Source organism: Trachypithecus francoisi, unplaced genomic scaffold (genome assembly GCF_009764315.1).
Source record: "Trachypithecus francoisi isolate TF-2019V2 unplaced genomic scaffold, Tfra_2.0 Contig01579, whole genome shotgun sequence".
Classification (NCBI taxonomy): Eukaryota; Metazoa; Chordata; class Mammalia; order Primates; family Cercopithecidae; genus Trachypithecus; species Trachypithecus francoisi.
Window position 1 is genome coordinate 16,131,272 of NW_022681442.1, and position 21,819 is coordinate 16,153,090.

At 36.2% G+C, this 21,819-nt stretch overlaps 1 protein-coding gene across 1 annotated transcript in view; it reads right to left on the reverse strand.

Moving 5' to 3' along the window:
• ATRNL1 (attractin like 1) overlaps window positions 1–21,819 on the reverse strand; it is an 852,984-nt gene that overhangs the window by 624,416 nt on the left and 206,749 nt on the right. Inside the window, exons 16-17 of the mRNA XM_033181738.1 lie at window positions 13,203–13,416; window positions 11,383–11,571 (exon numbers count right to left, since the gene is read on the reverse strand). Of these exons, the coding sequence (XP_033037629.1) occupies window positions 11,383–11,571; window positions 13,203–13,416 (403 nt within the window). The remainder of the gene's footprint in view (window positions 1–11,382; window positions 11,572–13,202; window positions 13,417–21,819) is intronic.

Sequence of the window (21,819 nt, forward strand, 5' to 3'; positions counted from 1 at the left end):
CACTTTGGGAGGCCAAGGCGGGTGGATCATGAGGTCAGGAGTTTGAGACCAGCCTGACCAACATGGTGAAACCCCGCTCTACTAAAAATACAAAAATTAGCCGGATGTGGTGGCATGTGCCCGTAATCCCAGCTACTCGGGAGGCTGGGGTAGAAAAATTGCTTGAATCTGGGAGGCGGAGGTTGCAGTGAGCCGAGATTGTGCCACGGCACTCCAGCCTGGGCCACAGGGCAAGATTCTGTCTCAAAAACAAACAAACAAACAAAAATCAAAATCATATCAAGTATCTTCTCAGACCACAGCAGAATGAAACTAGAAATCAATTCTAAAAGGAACCTTCAAAGCTATGTAAATGCATGGAAATTTAACAATCTGCTCCTGAATGATTTTGGGGTTAACATTAAATCAAGATGGAAAATTTTAAATTGTGCAAAAAGAACAATAACTGTGATAGAAGTTATCTAAACCTTGAATATAGCAAAAGCTGTGCTAAGAGAAAAGTTTATAGCACTAAGTGCCTGCATCAAAAAGTCTGCTAGATCACACACTGACAACCTAATGTCACATCTCAAGGAACTAGAGAAATAAGAACAAACCAAACCCAAAGCTAGGAGAATAAAATAAATGACAAATATCAGAGCAGAACTAAATAAAATTGAAACCAAGAAAATACAAAAGACCAATGAAATGAAACGTTGTCTTTTTGAAAAGATAAAATTGATAGACCATTAGTTAGATTAACAAATGAGAGGATTCAAATAAGTTTAATTAGAAATGAAAATCGAGACATTACAAACAACATCACAGAAATACAAAATATCATTTGAGACAACTCTGAACACTTCTATGCATACAAACTAGAATATCTAGTGGAAATGGAAAAATTCCTGGAAACATACAACTCTCCTAACTTAGGAAGAAATCAAAACCCTGAACAAATCGGTAACAAGCAGTGGGACTGAATCAGTAATACAAATTTGCCAGCCAAAAAAGTCACGGGTGGGAGGATTCACAGCCGAATTCTACTAGATATTCAAAGAATTGGTACCAATCCTACTGAAACTGTTGCAAAAGACTGAGAAATAGGAAATTTTTCCTAACTCATTCTATGAAGTCAGTATCACCCTGATAGCAAAGTCAGGGAAGAAAATAAGAAAACCACAGACTAATATCCCTGATGAACATAAATGAAAAAATCCTCAACAAAATACTAGCAAGCTGAATCCAACAGCACGTCAAAAAGATAATTCATCATGATTAAGTAGGTTTCATCCCAGGGATGGTTCAACATATGCAAGTCAATAATTATGATTCATCATATAAAATGAATTAAAAACAAAAGTGATATGATAATCTCAAATAATTACAGGAAAAGCACTCAATAAAATCCAGCATATCTTTATAATTAAAAACCCTCAACAAACTAGGCAGATAAGGAACATACCACACAATAATAAAAGCCATATATGACAACCCCACAGCAAACATCCTAGTGAATGGGGAAATGTTGAAAGCATTACCTCCAAGTACTAGAAGAAGATAGGTAGGCCCACTTTCATCACTTCTACTTAACATAGTACTGGAAATCCTACCCGGAGCAATCAGGCAAGAGAAAGAAATAAAGGGCATCCAAATAGGAAACAAGGAAGTCAAACTATCCTTTTTTGCCAATGATATGATTGTATACCTAGAAAGCCCTAAAGACTATGAAGTGATTTTATACTGTACACCTAGAAAACCCTAAGACTTTGATATGATCATATACCTAGAAAACCCTAAGGAGTCCTCCAAAAGACTCCTAGATTTGATAAATCAATTCAGTAAAACAATGTACACAAATCAGTAGCACTGCTATACACCAAAAATGACCAACCTGAGAATCAAATCAAGAACTCAACCCCTCTTAAAACAAATAAAATATCTAGGAATATACTTAACCAAGGAGGTAAAATAACCCTACAAGGAGAACTACAAAACACTGCTGAAAGAAATCATAGATGACAAAAACAAATAGAAACACATCCTACACTCATGGATTGGAAGAAACGATATCATGAGAATAATCACACTGCCCCAAATAATCTACAGGTTCAATGCAATTCCAATCAAATCACCAACATCATTTTTCACAGAATTAGAAAAAATAATCCTAAAATTCATATAGAGCCAAAAAAGAGCCTAAATAGCCAAACCAATCCTAAGTAAAAATAACAAATCTGGAGGCATCATATTACCTGACTTCAAATTATATTATAAGACTATGGTAATCAAAAGATACATAGAAAAATGGGGATACACAGAAAAATGGAACAGAATAGAGAACCCAGATATAAAGCCAAATACTTACAACCAACTGATTTTTTGGCAAATTATACAAAAACATAAATTGGGGAAAAGACACCCTATTCAATAAATGGTGCTGGGATAACTGGGTCAACACACATAGAAGAATGAAACTGGATCTATGTCTCTCGCCATATACAAAAATCAACTCAAGACGATTAAAGATTTAAATCTAACACCTGAAACCATAAAAATTCTGGAAGAAACCTAAGGAAAACTCTTCTGGACACTGGCATAAGCAATTTTGACTAAGATCCCAAAATCAAATGCAACAAAAACAAAAATACATAAAAGGAACCTAATTAAACTCAAAAGCTTCTACACAGCAAAACAGATAATTATTCAAGTAAGCAGACAACACACAAGACAGGAGAAAATATTTGCAAACTATGCATCTGACAAAGGACTAATATCAAGAATCTACAAGGAACTCAAACATATCAGCAAGAAGAAAACAAATAATCCCATCAAAAAGTAGACAAATGACATGAACAGATACTTGTCGAAAGATGATACACAAATGGCCAACAAAAGTGAAAAATGTTCCACATCACTAATCATTAGGGAAATGTAAATTTAAACCACAATGGGATATCACCTTACCCCAGACAAAATGGACATTATTAAAAAGTCAAAAAACAATAGATGTTGGCATGGATATGGATATGGTGAAAAGGGAAAGCTTATACACTGCTGGTGGTAATGTAAATTATTACAACCTCTATGAAAAACAGTATGAAGGTTTCCTGAAAAACTAAAAGTAGATCTACCATTCAATCCAGTAATCCTACTACTGGGTATCTACCCAAAGGAAAATAAGACATTATATCAAAAAGATACCTGCATGTATCTGTTTATCACAGCACAATTCACAACTGCAAAGATATGGAACCAACCTAAGTGACAATCTAATGACAAGTGGATAAAGGAAATGCATTATACATACACCAGGGAATATTACTGAGCCATTAAAAAGAAGAAAATAATGTCTTTTGCAGCAACTTGGATGGAGCCAACAGCATTGTTCTAAGTGAAGTAACTCAAGAATGGAAAAACAAATAGTATGTGTTGTCACTTATAAGTGGGAGCTAAGCTATGGGTTCACAGAGGCATACAGAGTGGTATAACTGACAATGAAGACTCAGAAGAACAAAGGAGGGAGATGAGGGATAAAAAAAAACTATAAGTTGGATACAATGTACACTACTCAGGTGACAGGTGCACTAAAATCTCAGACTTCACCAGTATACAATTTATCCATATAACTAAAAAACAATTGTACCCCTACAGCAACTGAAATTTTAAAAATTTAATTTAATTTAAAAAATAAATAAGACCAGGCACGGTGGCTCACGACTGTAATCCTAGCACTTTGGGAGACCGAGGCGGACGGATCACGAGGTCAGGACTAAATCTCCTACTATTGCTTTAAACATTGCCCTGGAATTCATTTTCACAAGTAGAATATCTGACCACCCAAACTATATCAATTATTAATAATGCCAAATATTAGCAAAGCTTTCTCAGAAACCATTAGTCAAAAATTGTCTTAATATATATTTCCTCTCTTCAATTTGTGAATTTTAAACAATGATATCACAATATTACAACTGAAAAATACTGGAAAATATTGCAAAATCCTATTTGTTTCTTCTTTCCAAAGAAAAATTTCCCTTAATTTCTATTTACCAGTAAACCTCAAATGAACATTGAGACAACTTCCTGAAGGCAACTAAAAGACCCCTTCCAATACAAAGTTTTGTTGATAAGTATAAAATTATTTTAAAGACTCAAATGTTAAATGAATAGACATGTGTAGTAGAAAACGATAATTTATCCTGAAAAGTTAAAAAGTTAAAGTCAACAGCATACTAAAACCATTGCCGAGAAGCTGACACCTATGAAAGAGTAACACTCAGCTACTTTAAAATTGTATTTTGAACAAGAATGTCATTTTACTCATAGTCCCTATTGTATTTCCTGGCATTTCTTCACTACTCTACAAATGTTTGTTGGTTAAAAACATGGGAAAAATTAAACAATGAAGGAGTTCGTTATTCACAGATAGTGGATCACTGCCAGGTAACTACTACTTCCAGAAATACAAAGTCTCCTTGAGGCAATGTCCAATACCCTTCTTCCCCACAACGACACACAGGTGTATACTAAAAAATCTGTGAAGGCCGGGCACACTTGCTCACACCTATAATCCCAGCATGTTGGGAGGCCAAGGTGGGCAGATTACTTGAAGTCAGGAGTTCAAGACCACCTGGCCAACATGGTGAAACCCCTACTAAAAACACTAAAATCATCCAGGCATGGGGGCAGGTGCCTGCAGTCCCAACTACTCGGGAGGCTGCAGCAGGAGAATTGCTTGAACCCAGGAGGCGGAGATTGCACTGAGCCAAGATTGTGCCACTGCACTCCAGCCTGGGTGACAGAGCAAGACCCTGTCTCTAAAAAACAAAACCAAACAAACAAACCCTGTGGAACAGAAATAACTGTTAGAGTAGTACTGGACATTATCAGCACAAATGATCTATATACAGCTTCCAGAAAGGCGAACTTGACAACAGAACAGAGAACGGAACTATAGAGAAGAAAAAACAGCAAACTAGACCACCTGCTCAAGGAACAAATGGTAGAAGTAGACAATGAAGCCCCTATAATAATCAAGAAAACAAAAGAAGCAAAAGATCAAAAACAAGAGACACAATGACAGACCTGAAGATCTGACATATGCTTGCCTAGCTGACAATTCCACCAGCAATATATAGTTATCATTATTTGATTTGTCAGTGGTAGAAATTTAATTCATACCTGTGTTAAAATAGTGAATTATGTTTCACTAACCTTCTCAAAAAAATCAGTTACAACAATTTTTATATTTGTACTGTATAATTACATTTAGGTATAAAGTTCAAATGTAGTCAAACAATATGTAATCTTTCATGCTAGCTTCATTCATTGAACAATAATGTTTGTGGAGAGACAACCACGACTATCGAGGCAGGAGAAGGCGCTCATTGTCTCATTCCCCACAAGTCTTCAACTCTTGTATTCAATTCTCCTGGGCAGCTGGCTCCCAGTTTTGAAATGTTCTGCTATGCTAAAAAGGCCATTTTATGCCTGAAACCACGACACTGCCACACACTTGACCAGGTACAACACCCCTATTCCTTATCACAATCCCTAAAAAGGGTATCAACAGGGAGCTTAACCCATAATACATCCAACCATGCCCATCCCAGGTATATCTCTCCACTTGATGCCAAGAGCCTGAAGGAACAAATGAACACAACAGCTGCAGCTGGGATTCTAGCCTGCATTGTGTTACTGTTTTGCCTTAGCTCTTCAAGCAACAGTGGTGCCTACTATGGACCAAATACATATTTGACTGGACCACTGGGAGTGATGAAAGGCCTAGAAAGTCAGTGAGTATCTACATGCATTGCCTTAAGTAGTGGCTACCTCTAAATGGGAAGATGACTCATCTGGGCAAGAAGGACTAATATCAACTGGGTGACCATGTTGTCTAAGGGCCATACGCTTATAGGCTTCAACATAGTAGACTTACCACCAACAGGGATCTCAGAATTATGAAGTTACTGTGATAGAAGTTATTAAGAAATTATTTTAGGTAGATAGAAAAGGGATTCTTGGAAAGTTTTCATTTCTTTTTAAAACACCTCCAAAAGCATTGCTTGTCTAACAGAAAAGTCCGGGCTCTTAGAGCCAAGCCGCAACCTTTAGTATGCATACGCAAGCCATTAGAAACTCGGTCCACTGAACATGGCGATTCCTACCTTTGTCCTCTTGCCCTTGCCCCACATGTTCCTGGGAACATGGTTGCCCCCACATATCCCCGCATGTGTAGAACATCATGGTGCCCTGTATTTGCATATTAAACGGCTAGGGTGGGAAGGCCAGGTTTTTTCCAAGGGATACGTGAATGAATGCCTGGTCAAACCAATCCCATAAGTCCTATGCAAATCAGACACGGACTCCTCTAGCCTCTACATATACCTGCCTGGTATGCACCACACTTGGGGTTTCCTCTTTGGGCTGTGGAGCCCCCATTCCTCTGTCTCTGTAAGGGCGAGCCTCTTCCTTCTGCCTTCTCTTTTCTTTCTTGCCTATTAAACTCTCCGCTCCTTAAAACCAGTCCACGTGTGTCTGTGTTGTTTAATCTAATTCAACGTGAGACAAGAGCCCTGGTGTTTCTCCACTCATTGGAGCCATATCATTACTATAATTGCTAACTAGAATGGGTTGCCTCTCAGAGGAAAAACAAGAAAGCTCAAAAGGAGGGAAGGAAGAGTGGACAGGCAGAAAACAAATATTGCTGCTGGGATAGTTGTTTGTATTTTCATCAGTCAGGCTGCCAGTGGCTGCTCCTACGGAGGGACTGCAAGAAAGTTAATGATCTAGTAAGAAAGTCCTGAAGATACTTAGGAAGGTTATAGAAACAAGCTGTGTTATGGCCTGCACTCCTAGGAAAACTCCAAGTGACTGTTTCCTGGAGAGAAAGGGACACAGGGAAACCAGTGGACTGATACAAAAACCTAAAATGGACCTTTGACCTTTAAAAGTTTCAAATATGACAAAAGAAGAGAGATGATGATAGTGGAGAACTTAGGACTGTTAGGAGAAAGGAATTAGAATTGTGATAAAGATCCCCTGGAGAGAATTCCTGTGTAGAGATGGAAACTGTTGCTTTCCCTATCTCATTGAATACATTTCAACCACAACATATTCCTGAGTTTAATATATACACTGGACTACAAGTGGTTATTTTGTCTCCTTTGACTGAACTATAACTACAATTTCTTTGGAACCTCGAACAAACACACCAACATGTTAGATTCACTCATTTCAAATCCTGTTTACTGCAGGTTAAAGTATTGGAAGAAAAAAAAAAAAAACTAAGGACTTTTGCTTCTATTTTCTTTATGAGCTTCCTAGACACTCAGATGTTGAGAAGAAGGGAATTGAAAAAGAACAAAAAGAACTTCTCATTTTATTTGTCTGTTTGGACTTTAACAAGTAACTGACATTTTGCTTTGTTCAAATCAAAGCATCCTCAATGGACATAAACTTGGATACCAGCCAGGCACGGTGGCTCACGCCTGTAATCCCAGCACTTTGGGAGGCCAAGCCGGGCGGATCATGAGGTCAGGAGTTTGAGATCAGCCTGGCCAACAGTGAAACTCCATCTCTAAAAAAAGTACAAAAATTAGCCAGACATGGTGGCACATGCCTGTATTCCCAGCTACTTGGGAGGCTAAGGCAAGAGAATCGCTTGAACCAGGGAGGTGGAGGTTGCAGTGAGCTGAAATTGGGCCACTACACTCCAGCCTGGTCCACAGAGCAAGACTCTATCTCAAAAAAAAAACAAACAAACAAAAAATCTGGATACCAACTTTATTTCAGGTGATTCTGCAGCTTTCTATGGTGGTAGAATGGTAACTACTGGGCCCCTGAAAAGTATATTATTCCCAAAAAAAGGACATAAAGTCTGGATTAATTACAAGAGGGACAGATATCAATAAGTGGGATATGAATGAATGCAACCAACATTGAGAACAGGTCATGAGAGCAGCAGGAGTAAATACTACTTTCTACTTTTTTGTTCCAAATCTGAAATTCCAATTAATTCAGCTCAAAAGGTGTATTTTTGATGAGCATCAGTGTCAAAGAATGGACTGTGAAAAGATAAACCATATTCTCTGCTATGAAGAAGCTAGCTAAGATCAGTACTTTCTTCTCCCAATTAGAAAGAGTTTCACATGGTCTCAAGTTCCCACAAGGCTACCAAGTGCTACCAGTAGCATTATGTAATTCCCTTGGCAGCTATATTCTGATGCCATTTGTGTTGGTAAGCAAGAACACTCTCACCACATAGTACCCAATATTAAATATTCATTCAGGCAAACCGAATCCAGCAGCACATCAAAAAGCTTATCCACCATGATCAAGTGGGATTCATCCCTGGGATGCAAGGCTGGTTCAACATTCGCAAATCAATAAACGTAATCCAGCATATAAACAGAACCAAAGACAAGAACCACATGATTCTCTCAATAGATGCAGAAAAGGCTTTTGACAAAATTCAACAGCCCTTCATGATAAACACTCACAATAAATTCGGTATTGATGGAACGTATCTCAAAATAATAAGAGCTATTTATGACAAACCCACAGCCAATATCATACTGAATGGGCAAAAACTGGAAGCATTTCCTTTGAAAACCGGCACAAGACAAGGATGCCCATTCTCACCACTCCTGTTCAACATAGTGTTGGAAGTTCTGGCTGGGGCAATCAGGCAAGAGAAAGAAATAAAGGGTATTCAGTTAGGAAAAGAAGTGAAATTGTCCCTGTTTGCAGATGACATGATTGTATATTTAGAAAACCCCATCATCTCAGCCCCAAATCTCCTTAAGCTGATAAACAACTTCAGCAAAGTCTCAGGATACAAAATTAATGTGCAAAAATCACAAGCATTCTTATACACCAGTAACAGACGAACAGAGAGCCAAATCAGGAATGAACTTCCATTCACAATTGCTTCAAAGAGAATAAAATACCTAGGAATCCAACTTACAAGGGATATAAAGGACCTCTTCAAGGAGAACTACAAACCACTGCTCAGTGAAATCAAAGAGGACACAAATGGAAGAACATACCATGTTCATGGATAGGAAGAATCAATATCATAAAAGAAATCAATATCGTGAAAAGGTAATTTATAGATTCAATGCCATCCCCATCAGGCTACCAATGAGTTTCTTCACAGAATTGGAAAAAATTGCTTTAAAGTTCATATGGAACCAAAAAAGAGCCTACATTGCCAAGACCATCCTAAGTCAAAAGAACAAAGCTGGAGGCATCACGATACCTGACTTCAAACTATACTACAAGGCTACAGTAACCAAAACAGCATGGTGCTGGTACCAAAACGGAGATATAGACCAATGGAACAGAACAGAGTCCTCAGAAATAATACCACACATCTACAGCCATCTGATGTTTGACAAACCTGACAAAAATAAGAAATGGGGAAAGGATTGCCTATTTAATAAATGGTGCTGGGAAAATTGGCTAGCCATAAGCAGAAAGCTGAAACTGGATCCTTTCCTTACTCCTTATATGAAAATTAATTCAAGAGGGACTAGAGACTTAAATGTTAGACCTAATACCATAAAAACCCTAGAAGAAAACCTAGGTAATACCATTCAGGATATAGGCATGGGTAAGGACTTCATGTCTAAAACACCAAAAGCAGTGACAACAGAAGCCAAAATTGACAAATGGGATCTAATTAAACTAAAGAGCTTCTGCACAGCAAAAGAAACTACCTTCAGAGTGAACAGGCAACCTACAGAAAGGGAGAAAATTTTTGCAATCTACTCATCTGACAAAGGGCTAATATCCAGAACCTACAAAGAACTCAAACAAATTTACAAGAAAAAAACAACCCCATGAAAAAGTAGGCAAAGGATATGAACAGACATTTCTCAAAAGAAGACATGCATACAGCCAACAGACACATGAAAAAATGCTCATCATCACTGACCATCAGAGAAATGCAAATCAAAACCACAATGAGATACCATCTCACACCAGTCAGAATGGCAATCATTAAAAAGTCAGGAAACAACAAGTGCTGGAGAGGATGTGGAGAAATAGGAACACTTTTACACTGTTGGTGGTGGGATTGTAAACTAGTTCAACCATTGTGGGAGACAGTGTGGTGATTCCTCAAGGATCTAGAACTAGAAATACCATTTGACCCAGCCATCCCACTACTGGGTATATACCCAAAGGATTATAAACCATGCTACTATAAAGACACATGCACACGTATGTTTATTGTGGCACTATTCACAACAGCAAAGACTTGGAATTAACCCAAATGTCCATCAGTGACAGACTGGATGAAGAAAATGTGGCACATATACACCATGGAATACTATGCAGCCATAAAAAAGGATGAGTTCGTGTCCTTTGTAGGGACATGGGTGCAGCTGGAAACCATCATTCTCAGCAAACTATCGCAAGAACAGAAAACCAAACACCGCATGTTCTCACTCATAGGTGGGAATTGAACAACGAGATCACTTGGACATGGGAAAGGGAACATCACACACCGGGGCCTATTATGGGAAGGGGGGAGGGGGAAGGGATAGCATTGGGAGTTATAACTGATGTAAATGACAAGTTGATGGGTGCTGACGAGTTGATGGGTGCAGCACATCAACATGGCACATGTATACATATGTAACAAACCTGCGCATTGCGCACATGTACCCTAGAACTTAAAGTATAATAATAAAAAAAAAGACACCTAAAAAATAAATAAAATAAATAAATAAATAAATATTCCTTCAGGTGCAGCCTTATCCTATAGTCCTTAGAAAACATGAGAGACGAGTAAGGGGCAAGATTTGTCTCCTGGAGTATAATTCATAGTAAGTCCAGTACTGCTAACATAACTCTATGTGATGTCAAGACTGTGCATTCTATACTTGTAGCAGATACACTAACATTGATATGATATTCTTGCTCCAAAATGCTTTCTTGAATCTAATCATGAGGGAAAAATTAGACAAATCCAAATTGAGAAACCTCCAAAACAAGTGGTATAGGTTATTCAAAAATATCAAAGTAATGTAAGGAAAAGACATGGGAACTGTATTAGATTAAAATACACTAAAAAGGCTCACCAAAGCAATCTGTGATATTTGAGGTGAACACTCTCATGAAGTGTTACGCTGTCTGCAACATACACACAGTTCAGGGAAAGGGGGCTGTACATATGTGGCAATATGTTAATATTTAGGGTAAGATAGTGGAATGCAAAATGATGATATAATAAAAATCAGAGGTTAACAGTATCAGTTGGTTTCAAAAGTAGCTGTAGCAATATTTTTTCTCATTTTTTGAAACTTCTTCAAAAATTTAATTCTTCTTTACATCATAGAATAGTAATTTATGTTGCTGTCAAATGAAAAGTCACTCTAGATAAATACTCACGAGAGCAAGTGGCAGTTTGCCACTCTAGACATTGTCCATAGGGAAAAGAGATGATATAGGCATTAGAGTCAACACATCGTTTCGTACTGCTGCACCACATACACTCCATGCCATTGCTTGTACAGTTGGAACATGATGTCCTTAGAGAGCATGGCTTTTTGCATGGCCTCGCATTTTGATTTGGACTAACTGGAATAAACAAACGAATACAATAATTTCATTTTTAACTTCACGTTAACACAATTGTATGGGTTTTCTTTGCTTTGCTGTTCAGGGCATGTTTCAATTAAGCCAACTTTGGCATTATAATATGATGAGGTAAATAAAAACAAAGGTGAAATATCAATACTTCTTAAATTTTTTATTAAATTTGAAAATGTATAACTTCTTTGAAATGTTTAATTATTTACAAAATAAAGTTGTATAATTTTAAATATTATAAGTAGTAACGTAGTCTATGACCTAGTTTGTATACTAGCAGTGTTTACTTTCTCAGCCACAATGTTTTCACAGCCACAAAGTTTTCCACAACATTCCACATCTTACAAAGTAAATGTCCCATAAGTGAACATGTCTCTGCTATAAACAAAGAATAAAAATACAGCTTATCATAAAATATTACACAAGATACAATATTTATCACAGCCTTTAGGATGACTATCATTTAAAAATAATAGGAAATAAATATTGGCAAGGATGCAGAGAAATTGAAACCTTTGTTCACTGCTGGTGGGAATGTACACAGCCTCTGAGAAAAACAGTATGGTGATTCCTCAAAATTTCAACATAGAATTGCCACATGATTTTGCAATTCTGCTTCTCACTATATATCCCAAAGAAGTGAAAGCAAGAAGCTGAACAGATGTTCATACACCCACATTCATAGCAGCATTACTCACAAGAGCCAAAAGGTAGAAGCAACCCAAGTATCCACTGATAGATGAAGGGATGAACAAAATGTGGTATGTACATATAATGTAATACTGCTCAACCTTAGAAAGGAAGGAAATTCTCATACATTCTACAACATGGTGAAACACTAAAGACATTATGCTAAGGGAATAAGCCAGTCACATAGGACGTACACTATATGATTCCACCATATGAGGTACCTGAAGTAGTAAATTCATAGAGACAGAAAGTAGAATAGTAGTTGCTAGGGACTGTAGGGGGTGGGGTGGAGGAAACAGAGAGTGATTGTTTAATGGGTACATATTTTTAGTTTTGCAAAATGTAAAAAGTTCTGGAGATAAACGGTGATGATGTTTGTACAACAGTGCGAAAGTACTTAATGCCATTGAATTGGCATTAAAATACATTTAAAATGGTTAAAATGGTAAGTTTTAAGCATATTTTACCATGATATAACATTTAAAAGAAAATAATTTCATATTCCTTTCTCACTTTACAAAAATCCATTTCAGAATATGTAACAAAAATGTTTCTTTTTACTTGATAACTGAAATAATATATCTACAAGAGCAAAAGGAGTCCCAATTAAACAAATCTTCTTCCCAAACACTATCATGATAAGTGAAAGACATTAATGAATTAAGAATAGATTATTGCTATATTGTAAGTAACTACAACCATATATTCAAAACCTCACTATTTGAACCAAAAGAGATTGCATAAAATAATAATATTATGTTATTTTCACAAGTTAATGCTGAGATCACTAATTGTAAGTGGGGAAGAATATGTATAAAAATAAAATTTACATAAATATCAGAGAATCAGACTACACCCTAGAAGCAAGGAATGAGAAGATGGATTGGAAACATACTTTTAAAGGAATGCTAATTTACTGGACTACTTACCAACAGGTTTTTCACAGACAAGGCCATTTGCCATAGATGTACAAGGATTAGCTTTTAAGCCTGCCACTGCAGCCCTTTCTAGATATGCACAAAACCCAGAATCATTGGGTTCACCAGGAAGCCACTGTAGTGTTGTGTTTGTAAAAGGAGACATGTCTTCCCATCCCCAGTAGGATATATTGATCTTGCGCAAGCCTACCCAAGGTGATACTTTCTGTAAACAACAGGAAAAGGGGCATTCAAAGAAAGTTAAATGTAAAAATATGCCATGTTCCTTAGCAAATGGTTCATTATCATTAAAAATTATATTTGAAGATATATATAAAACTGCCTTTCTAATGAGTTTTAGTACTAAGAATAATTAACAATTACAGCATAGTTTGGAGAATGATGTAGAATAGAACACTGTTTTTAAAACACAGGTTTTATGTTTAGCTACATGATTGGCATCATTTATTTAGCCTTCACGAACCTCAGTTTCCTATTCTATAAAATGGAGATATGATTATCTATCTGATAAGTCAGGATTATTTAAAAACTTAACATATTGTTATTGCTGCTGCTGCTTCTATTACTATTACTACTATCTATGTAATCAGTTATAGGATTAAGACTCTAAAGATAAATTGCCATTATCTGCACTGTGAAAATAGAAAATAAAATCAACAAACAGTATATAGAGTCTGAGTGAAGTCTTCACAACAAGACTTAGCAAAAAGACTTAAAGAAGAGTAACTGCCTCTCTCTTAGCTTAGACCTCTACAAATAAATTTGGGCTTCTATATGATTTTTAGATAAATTAATGTCATATAATTTTATTAATAAAAAACAAAAATAATAAAATCTGATGCTTGGGCCTAAAATTTAACTAAAATTGACAAATACCACATAACTATTCTTAATGCTGTAAGTAATATTTCAAAATTAGCTTGAAATAAACATCTTTACTATATTTATAACCTTAATAATTACTCAATTTTAAAATGTTATTATTATATTATGTATATTTATAATATAATAAAATGTTACTATTATATTCATGATCCGAATTACAAATCTTTACAAATTTTTTTAGATTATAAACACCTCTGTTTTAATATATATATACATATTTTCCAAAATACTAAGCTACCAATATTATATTACAATGTGAAATGATTTCAAAACTCCCCATCGTTCTTTTTTTTTTTTTTAACATTATAGAGTACCAGGACAGAGAAAAATGTTTCTCCACCTTGTACATTAGCAACACGGAAATAAGATATTTGTATCCAGTATATATTCTAATTATGATGTGCATATGGTCCTAGAGATCTTAAAAGATAGCCATACACCTAGAAATGTGTGCAGTGTACAAATACAATAAAGTTCACATAGTAAACACTCGACAAATGTTTCTTGAATAAAATTTAAATATCTTATAAATTCTTGTTATGACAATAAATCTCATATTGCCCAAGTACTGTACACATAGTAGGTAATCAATAAATTTTGCTAAACAAAATTCATTAGAATAAAGATTGCTATCTTCCATCATCAGCACAGTGCCTGAAACAAAGATGGTACTTAATAATGTTTCTAATTATAAAAATACACATGCTGCTTCACATTGTGATCAGCATATATTTCATATATTATTGTGAAAAATATTTCGATAAGCAAAAAGCTAAAACATTCTTACAGCTCTTGATAATAACAGCAGGAGTCAATTCAACATAGATATTTCAGATTAACAACTGTGTTTCACATGACAGCAATTGTGCCTATATCCCTGAACTATCTATAGTCAAGACAAGTCATTTAAAATGAAATATTACTCCCTAACTCATCATGATAAAAATCTGAGAGGAAGAGGAGGAAAACAGAAAAATGAAGCTGCTGATAAAACATTTAAAGTAACTATTACTCAGTAAATGAACTGGATAAGCAGTTAATTATCTTATGTAAGATAAATAACTATATCATGAAAATTTCCTGCAGCACACCATAAATCACTGTAACATTTCATTTGCCATTTCCGATAAGTAAATGATCATTTGACCCAAGATATCTCTATAAAGTGAATGAATTTGTCGATCTTTATTTGCCAAAGAAGGGTTGTCTTAAGTTTATATAACCGCAATGACTCAGAATTCATTTTATATAAAGATATGCATAATTGAATGTCACCTTGCAGAAGTCTCTACCTTTGAAATCTTGCTAAAGCTCAGCTTTCTGATAAAGCAAAACATTCTTCATTTACAGGGCATGCTAGTTAGCATCACATTCCTTAGCAAATGGAACTTTTGAATGCGTGATGAACTTATCAAGTCTAAGTTCATCACACATTCAAAATAATTATTAGTTCAATCATTATTATTCATAATAATAGGCAAGAAAAAACGAACACTAACATAAGAATCTTGAAATATGCAATCTCAAAAAAGTACATTTCAAGGTTATATTGTAAGAACTAAAAATAATATGTCTTAAGCAAGAAAAAAGTACTTTCTAAATATAAGGAAATTTGCATCTGCCAATAATAAGCTCTGCATAAGTGGTAGATAGTGAGAACTAATTTTCACGTGTTCATTGGTAATAACCCCTTATTTTTTGTAGTAAGAGAAATAAATTGGCATCACAAGAATATAGACAGATTTTAACTTATGTTGTTTGTCCCATATGCTAAAGTAAAACTTTACAAATACACCTTGTCACATTCTTCAAAAATATTATAAAACTGATAGGTCTCTCCTACATGCTACCTCATATATCTTATCCTCTAGCCATGAAGCTGGTAACTCTCAAGACAAGTTGAGAGAAAAGACATAGGCATTTCTCTGGACTCTTTACCAATATTTTCATGTGCTGGCCAACTCCGAATCCTCTAAGACATAGCTAGGGCACTCCTCTAGGAAATTATTCTTAGGTCCACATTACTGGTTAGATGCCTATCCTTTATCTTCATATATCACCCTATGTGCATCTATCATTGCAATTATCACATTTCAGTATAATTGTGTTTGTTTCTCTCTCCACCAAGCTCTTTGAGAACAGCAATTGTCTTTTGATCTCTGTAATCTCAGAAAGCAGTAGATTGCCAAGTACACTGAAAGTGCTCAAAAAATGTATACTAAATGAATAACTACTGGTCTATCCTTCACAGAAAAATAGTTACAGTTCACAGAAAAGTAGTTTTCTGAATCAACTGTTCATATAAATATGATTAGTATAGCTTTTCTTTACCCTATTAATGCCAGACATAAAAAAAAAAAAAATCGTATAAGGCCAAGAAGTACTGTATTGCAATATCTACTTCAAAATATTTGAATATTTATAAAAGTCAAAGGATAAAACTAATTAATCAGTTTTATTCATGGGGAAGAGGGCTTTGGCTGTATAGACAGAAACTGGGGATAGAAATTAGATTATCCATTATTGATACTCATGAGAAATATACATGTTAATATTAATACATTTCATCACAAAAATTAGGGTTGGCAGTAACAGTGGATTGAGTGTCTATACGAAAATTTCAGGAGTGATGTCAGCATCTTGTCTGACTAGAGACACCTGGTGCTCGTCCCTTCCACAAGAGAGGATTGAGACAATGAATAAAGAGCTACGCTTTGACTGGAGTGTCGAAGGGAGAGTGCTGGAGTGCAGTGGGGGAGTAGAGATTCACCTGCAGTGAATGCAAGTCCAGAAAGGCGGCATGGAGGCACCCAGCCTTTGTCCTGTCTTCTCCACCTGGATTGGATCTGTTCAGGATCAGCAGTGACTTCCTGTTATAGGGAATAGGTAAGCAGATGATCCCCACTAGCTCCCATTGCTACCATAAACACCTACAATCCTTACTAGAGAAGAATCCCACAGTCCTTACAAGCTCTGAGCCCAGTTTAGAGAGCTGCCAGGAACTCCCTCAGCTGCACTGCCCTCAATTAAGAATACAAGGTGTGCACTTCTCATTCCCTACTCAAGCCCTGTGAGCCAAGATGCCACAGCATGGTGCCATCTTGAGACCAGAGCCACCTCTGGAGTGTACCTTGCTCAAGTGTCCAGTAGCCTCTGCACCTCTCCAGTACTGCAGTTCATTTTCATTCCACCAAGCCCACACAGGTGGCTGAATGCCACAACCCCAGCTGAATGAGGCCTAGGTCCAGGATTGGCTGTGACTCTGGTTCTACACAGCAGGGAAATCAATCCCCACCACTGCACTTCTGAGCCAAAGGAATGGTCTGGCAGTCCCACACAGGACAATGTGGTCCTTGAGCCAGCCGAGCCAGCGGAGCCAGCCAAACCATTGCATGCCCTCCCACAAGCAGGAGAGGCCCTTGAGCCTCTGGGCAGCTAATACGCCCCTAGGCTAGAGGAGCAGCTACATGCCTGCACTCAGGGCCTGAGAAACAGCCACACTGCAACCTCTCGAGGCAGGTCCTTGGCCTGCCTAACAGCCCTGCACTAGCGATCAGGGCCTAGAAACAGTTCCAGAGGCTGCCACTGTTGGGCATGCCTCCATGCAATACAAGCAGCCATAAGTCCACATCCAGCACCTGAGAAACAGCCCTACAGGCCACCCCTGGCAGGCACACCCACAGGCTAGCCAGGAAGCCATACAAGCATATCCTGGGCCTGAGACACCCCCATGAGGCATTCCCAGCAGATATTCCCCCAAGCCAGCCGAGCAGCAATGCACCTACACCCTGGGATTAAGAAATAGCCCTGTGGGTTGTTCCTGGCAAGCAAGCCCCCAGGACAGCCAAGCAGTCTTGAACCTGTCTCCTGGGCCTGAAAAACAGGCCCAAAGGCCATCCCTAGAAAACATGTTTCCAAGCCAATCAAGCAGCTATACACTCACATCTTAAGCTTGAAGAACAATCTCATAGGTTATTCCTAGCAGGCCAGCCCCCAGGTCAGCCAAGTGACTGCATGCCTATGCTCCCAGAGTGAGAGTCCTGTGGCCTCAACCCCAGCAAGCCAAAATGCAAGCTGCCCTACCCACTGTGGGTACTCACATGCCCATGACCTGAGAAACAGCTAGGTGAGCACACTCTCCAACAGAGCCACACCACCACTGCTACAAACTGTCTTTGCTAAGGCTACTAAGACACTTGAAAATGTCACTAGTATGTCACTAGTGTGGATTCTAGCTAAAGAAACTACATGGAGATTACACTACTGCATCTACCTAGAACCAATACCAATACACCCCATTGAACTAATACGCCAAGACCCATTCATACTAATAACTCTTTCCATACAAAACCTACTCCATAAAATTGGAAGAATTTTATGTAGGAATTCCTACATAAAATGTAGGAATATATCAAACAAGAAAAAGCAAAAAAAAAAAAAAAATGATATCTCCAAAGGAAAACAATATTTCTCCAGAAATAGAACCCAACATAAGTAAACATATGAAATATCAGAAAGAAAATTCAAAATAATCTGAAGGAACTTCAATAAGATATAGGAGAATACAAATAGACAATTCAACAAAATAAGGAAAACAATTCATAATTTGAATGAAAAATTCAACAACAGAGATATCAGGAAAAAAAGAACAAAATAAATCCCAGATCTGAAGAATTCAATGAATAAAATTTTTAAAATGCAACAGAGAGCTTCAACCACAGACTTGACTAAGCAGAAAAAAAGAATCACTCTTTTTTCTTTTTTAACAGAGATGGGTTCTTGCTATGTTGCCTAGGTTAGCCTCGATCTCCTGGGCTTACAAGCGGTCCTCCTACCTCAGCGTCCCAAGTAGCTGGGACTACAGGTTCACACCACCATGCCCAGCTAGAAGAATTACTGAACTTAAAAGCAAATAACATAAGCAACAAAAATAAAATAGAATATGGAGTGAAGAAGGCCTACAACATTTATAAGAAACCATTTAGTGAAAACCTATCTGTATTATAGGCACTACAAAAAGAAAACAGAAGGAAACAGGCATCTAGAAATATTTAATAAATCACTTGAAAACTTCCTAAGTCTTCAGAAGGAAATTGACATCCAGGTGGAGGAAGCTTAAAGAACAACAAATAGATTCAGGCTGTACAGGTCCTCTCCAATGCACACAATCCTCAAATCATCAAAAATCAAACACAAAGAAAGAATTCTAAAAGCAGCAAGAGAAAAGCATAAAGTCAGATAAAGGAAAATCCACACTACAGCAACAGTGAATTTCTTAGCAGAAACCATAAAGGTCAAGAGGAATGGAAAGATATATTCAAACTATTGAGAAGAAAAATAAAACTGTCAACCACAAATATTATACCCAGCAAAGCTATCCTCCAGAAATTAAGGAGAAATAATATCTTTCACAGACAAAATCTAATGAAATTCATCACCAATAGACTAGCCTTACAATAAATGCTCAAAGGAGCCTAACATCTAGAACTGAAAAGATGATAACCATCATCATGAACACATACAAAATTATAAAACTCACTGGTAGAGCCAACACACTAAAGAGAAAGAGAAATAAAACTGTATCACTATAGAAAGGCATGTAATTACAAAAATTAACAATAAGAGAGGAAGAAAGGAACAAAGAATAGAAAAGATATAAAAAGGAAGAAAAGATGTACAAAAATCAGAAAACAACCAACAAATCGACAGGAATATTTCTCACCTTCCAATAATAACCTTGAAAGTAAATAAATTCCGTTACTTAAAAGATATACACTGTCTGAAGGTATTTTTTTAAAAAATAACTAACAATACGCTGCCTACAAGAAACTTATCTCACCTGTAAAGACATACATAGACTAAAAGTGAAGGGATGAGAAAAGACATTCCATGCAAACAGAAAGCAAAAGTGAGCAGGAGTAGCTACACTTATATCAGACAAAGCAGACTTTAAGTCAAAAGCTGTAAAAGAGATAAAGAAACATATTATACAATAAGAAAGGGATTAATTCAGTAAGAGACAATAAATTGTAAATATACATGCACCCAATGCTGGAGCATTTAGATATGTAAGGAAAATATTATTAGATATAAAAAGAGAAATATGCCCCAAAACAATAATACTTGGATACTTCAACACCATGCTCTCAGTACTGGACAGATGATCTAGATAGAAAATCAACAAAGAAACATCAGATTTAAACTGCAGCATAAACCAAATGGACCTAACAGACATTTACAGAACATTGTACTGCAGAATACACATACTTTTCAACAGCACATGGAACATTCTCCAGGAATGACCACATATAGTAGAACATAAAACAAATATCAACAAATTTTTAAAAATCAAAATCATACCAAATATCTTACATGACCATAATGTAATAAAAATAGACTTTAATAAAAAGAGGAACATTCAAAACAATATGAATAAATGAAAATTAAACAACATAGCCCTCAATTAACACTGGGTGAAGAAAGAAATTAAGAATGAAATTTAAAAATTACTTGAGACAGCTGAAAATAGAAAGACAACATACCAAAGCCTATAGAATATAGCAAAAGCAGTACTAAGAGGGAAGTTTATAGTAATAAATATATACATCAAGAAAAGAACAATTTCAAATAAACACCCTAATGTTGCATCACAAAGAATTAGCAAAGTAAGAAAAAAAACAAATCCAAAATTAGAAGAAGGAATAAAATAAAGATCACAGCAATCATGATCTTTATTGAAATGAAATCAGGACTAAAATAATACAGAAGATCAATGACAGAAAATGTCGGTCTTGTTCAAAAAATAAAGAAAACTGACAAACCATTTGCTAGACTAAATAATAAAGAAAGAGAGAAGACCCAAATAAATAAAATCAGAAGTGAAAAAGGAGACATTAAAATAACACAGAAACATAAAGGGTCATGAGAGATCACTATAAACAACTATATTTCAAGAAATTGAAAACTTACAGGAAATGAATAAATTTCTGGACACATGCAACCTAGAAATTGAACCAAAAAGAAACAGAAAACTTGAAAATACCAACAAAATTCATGATTTTAAATGAATGATGAAAAGTCTCACAATAAAGAAAAGTCCAGGACCAGATGGCGTCACTGCTGAATTCTACCAAACCTTTCAAAAGCAATTAAAACCAATTCTTCTCAAATTATTTCAAAGAACTGAAGAAGAGGGGATTTTCTTAACTCATTCTATGAGGTCAGCATAACACTGATACCAAAACCAGACAAGGACATTAAAAAAAAAAAAAAAAAAAAAAAAAAAAAACCTAGAGGCCAAAATCTCTAATGAACATATGCAACAATGCTCAACAAAATATTAGCAAAATAGCAAAATGAATCCAACAATATCAGAACAAAACACACCGTGACCCAGAAGGATTTATCCAAGGGCTACAAGGATGATTCAACCTACACAAATTAATGAACATCAAATATCACATCAATAGAAGGACAGAAACCATACGATCATCTCAATAGATGCAGCAAAAGCATTCAACAGAATTCAACATCTCATCAAGATAAAAACTTAAATTAGGTATTTACATAAGAATTACCTAATTTAGGAAGGAAATAAATAAATAAATACCTTTATTTAGGAAGGAATGTACCTGAAAATAATAAAGGCCATATAGGACAAACCCACAGCTAACATCATACTGAACAGGAAAAGCTAAAAGCCTTTCTTCTAAGAATTGGAACA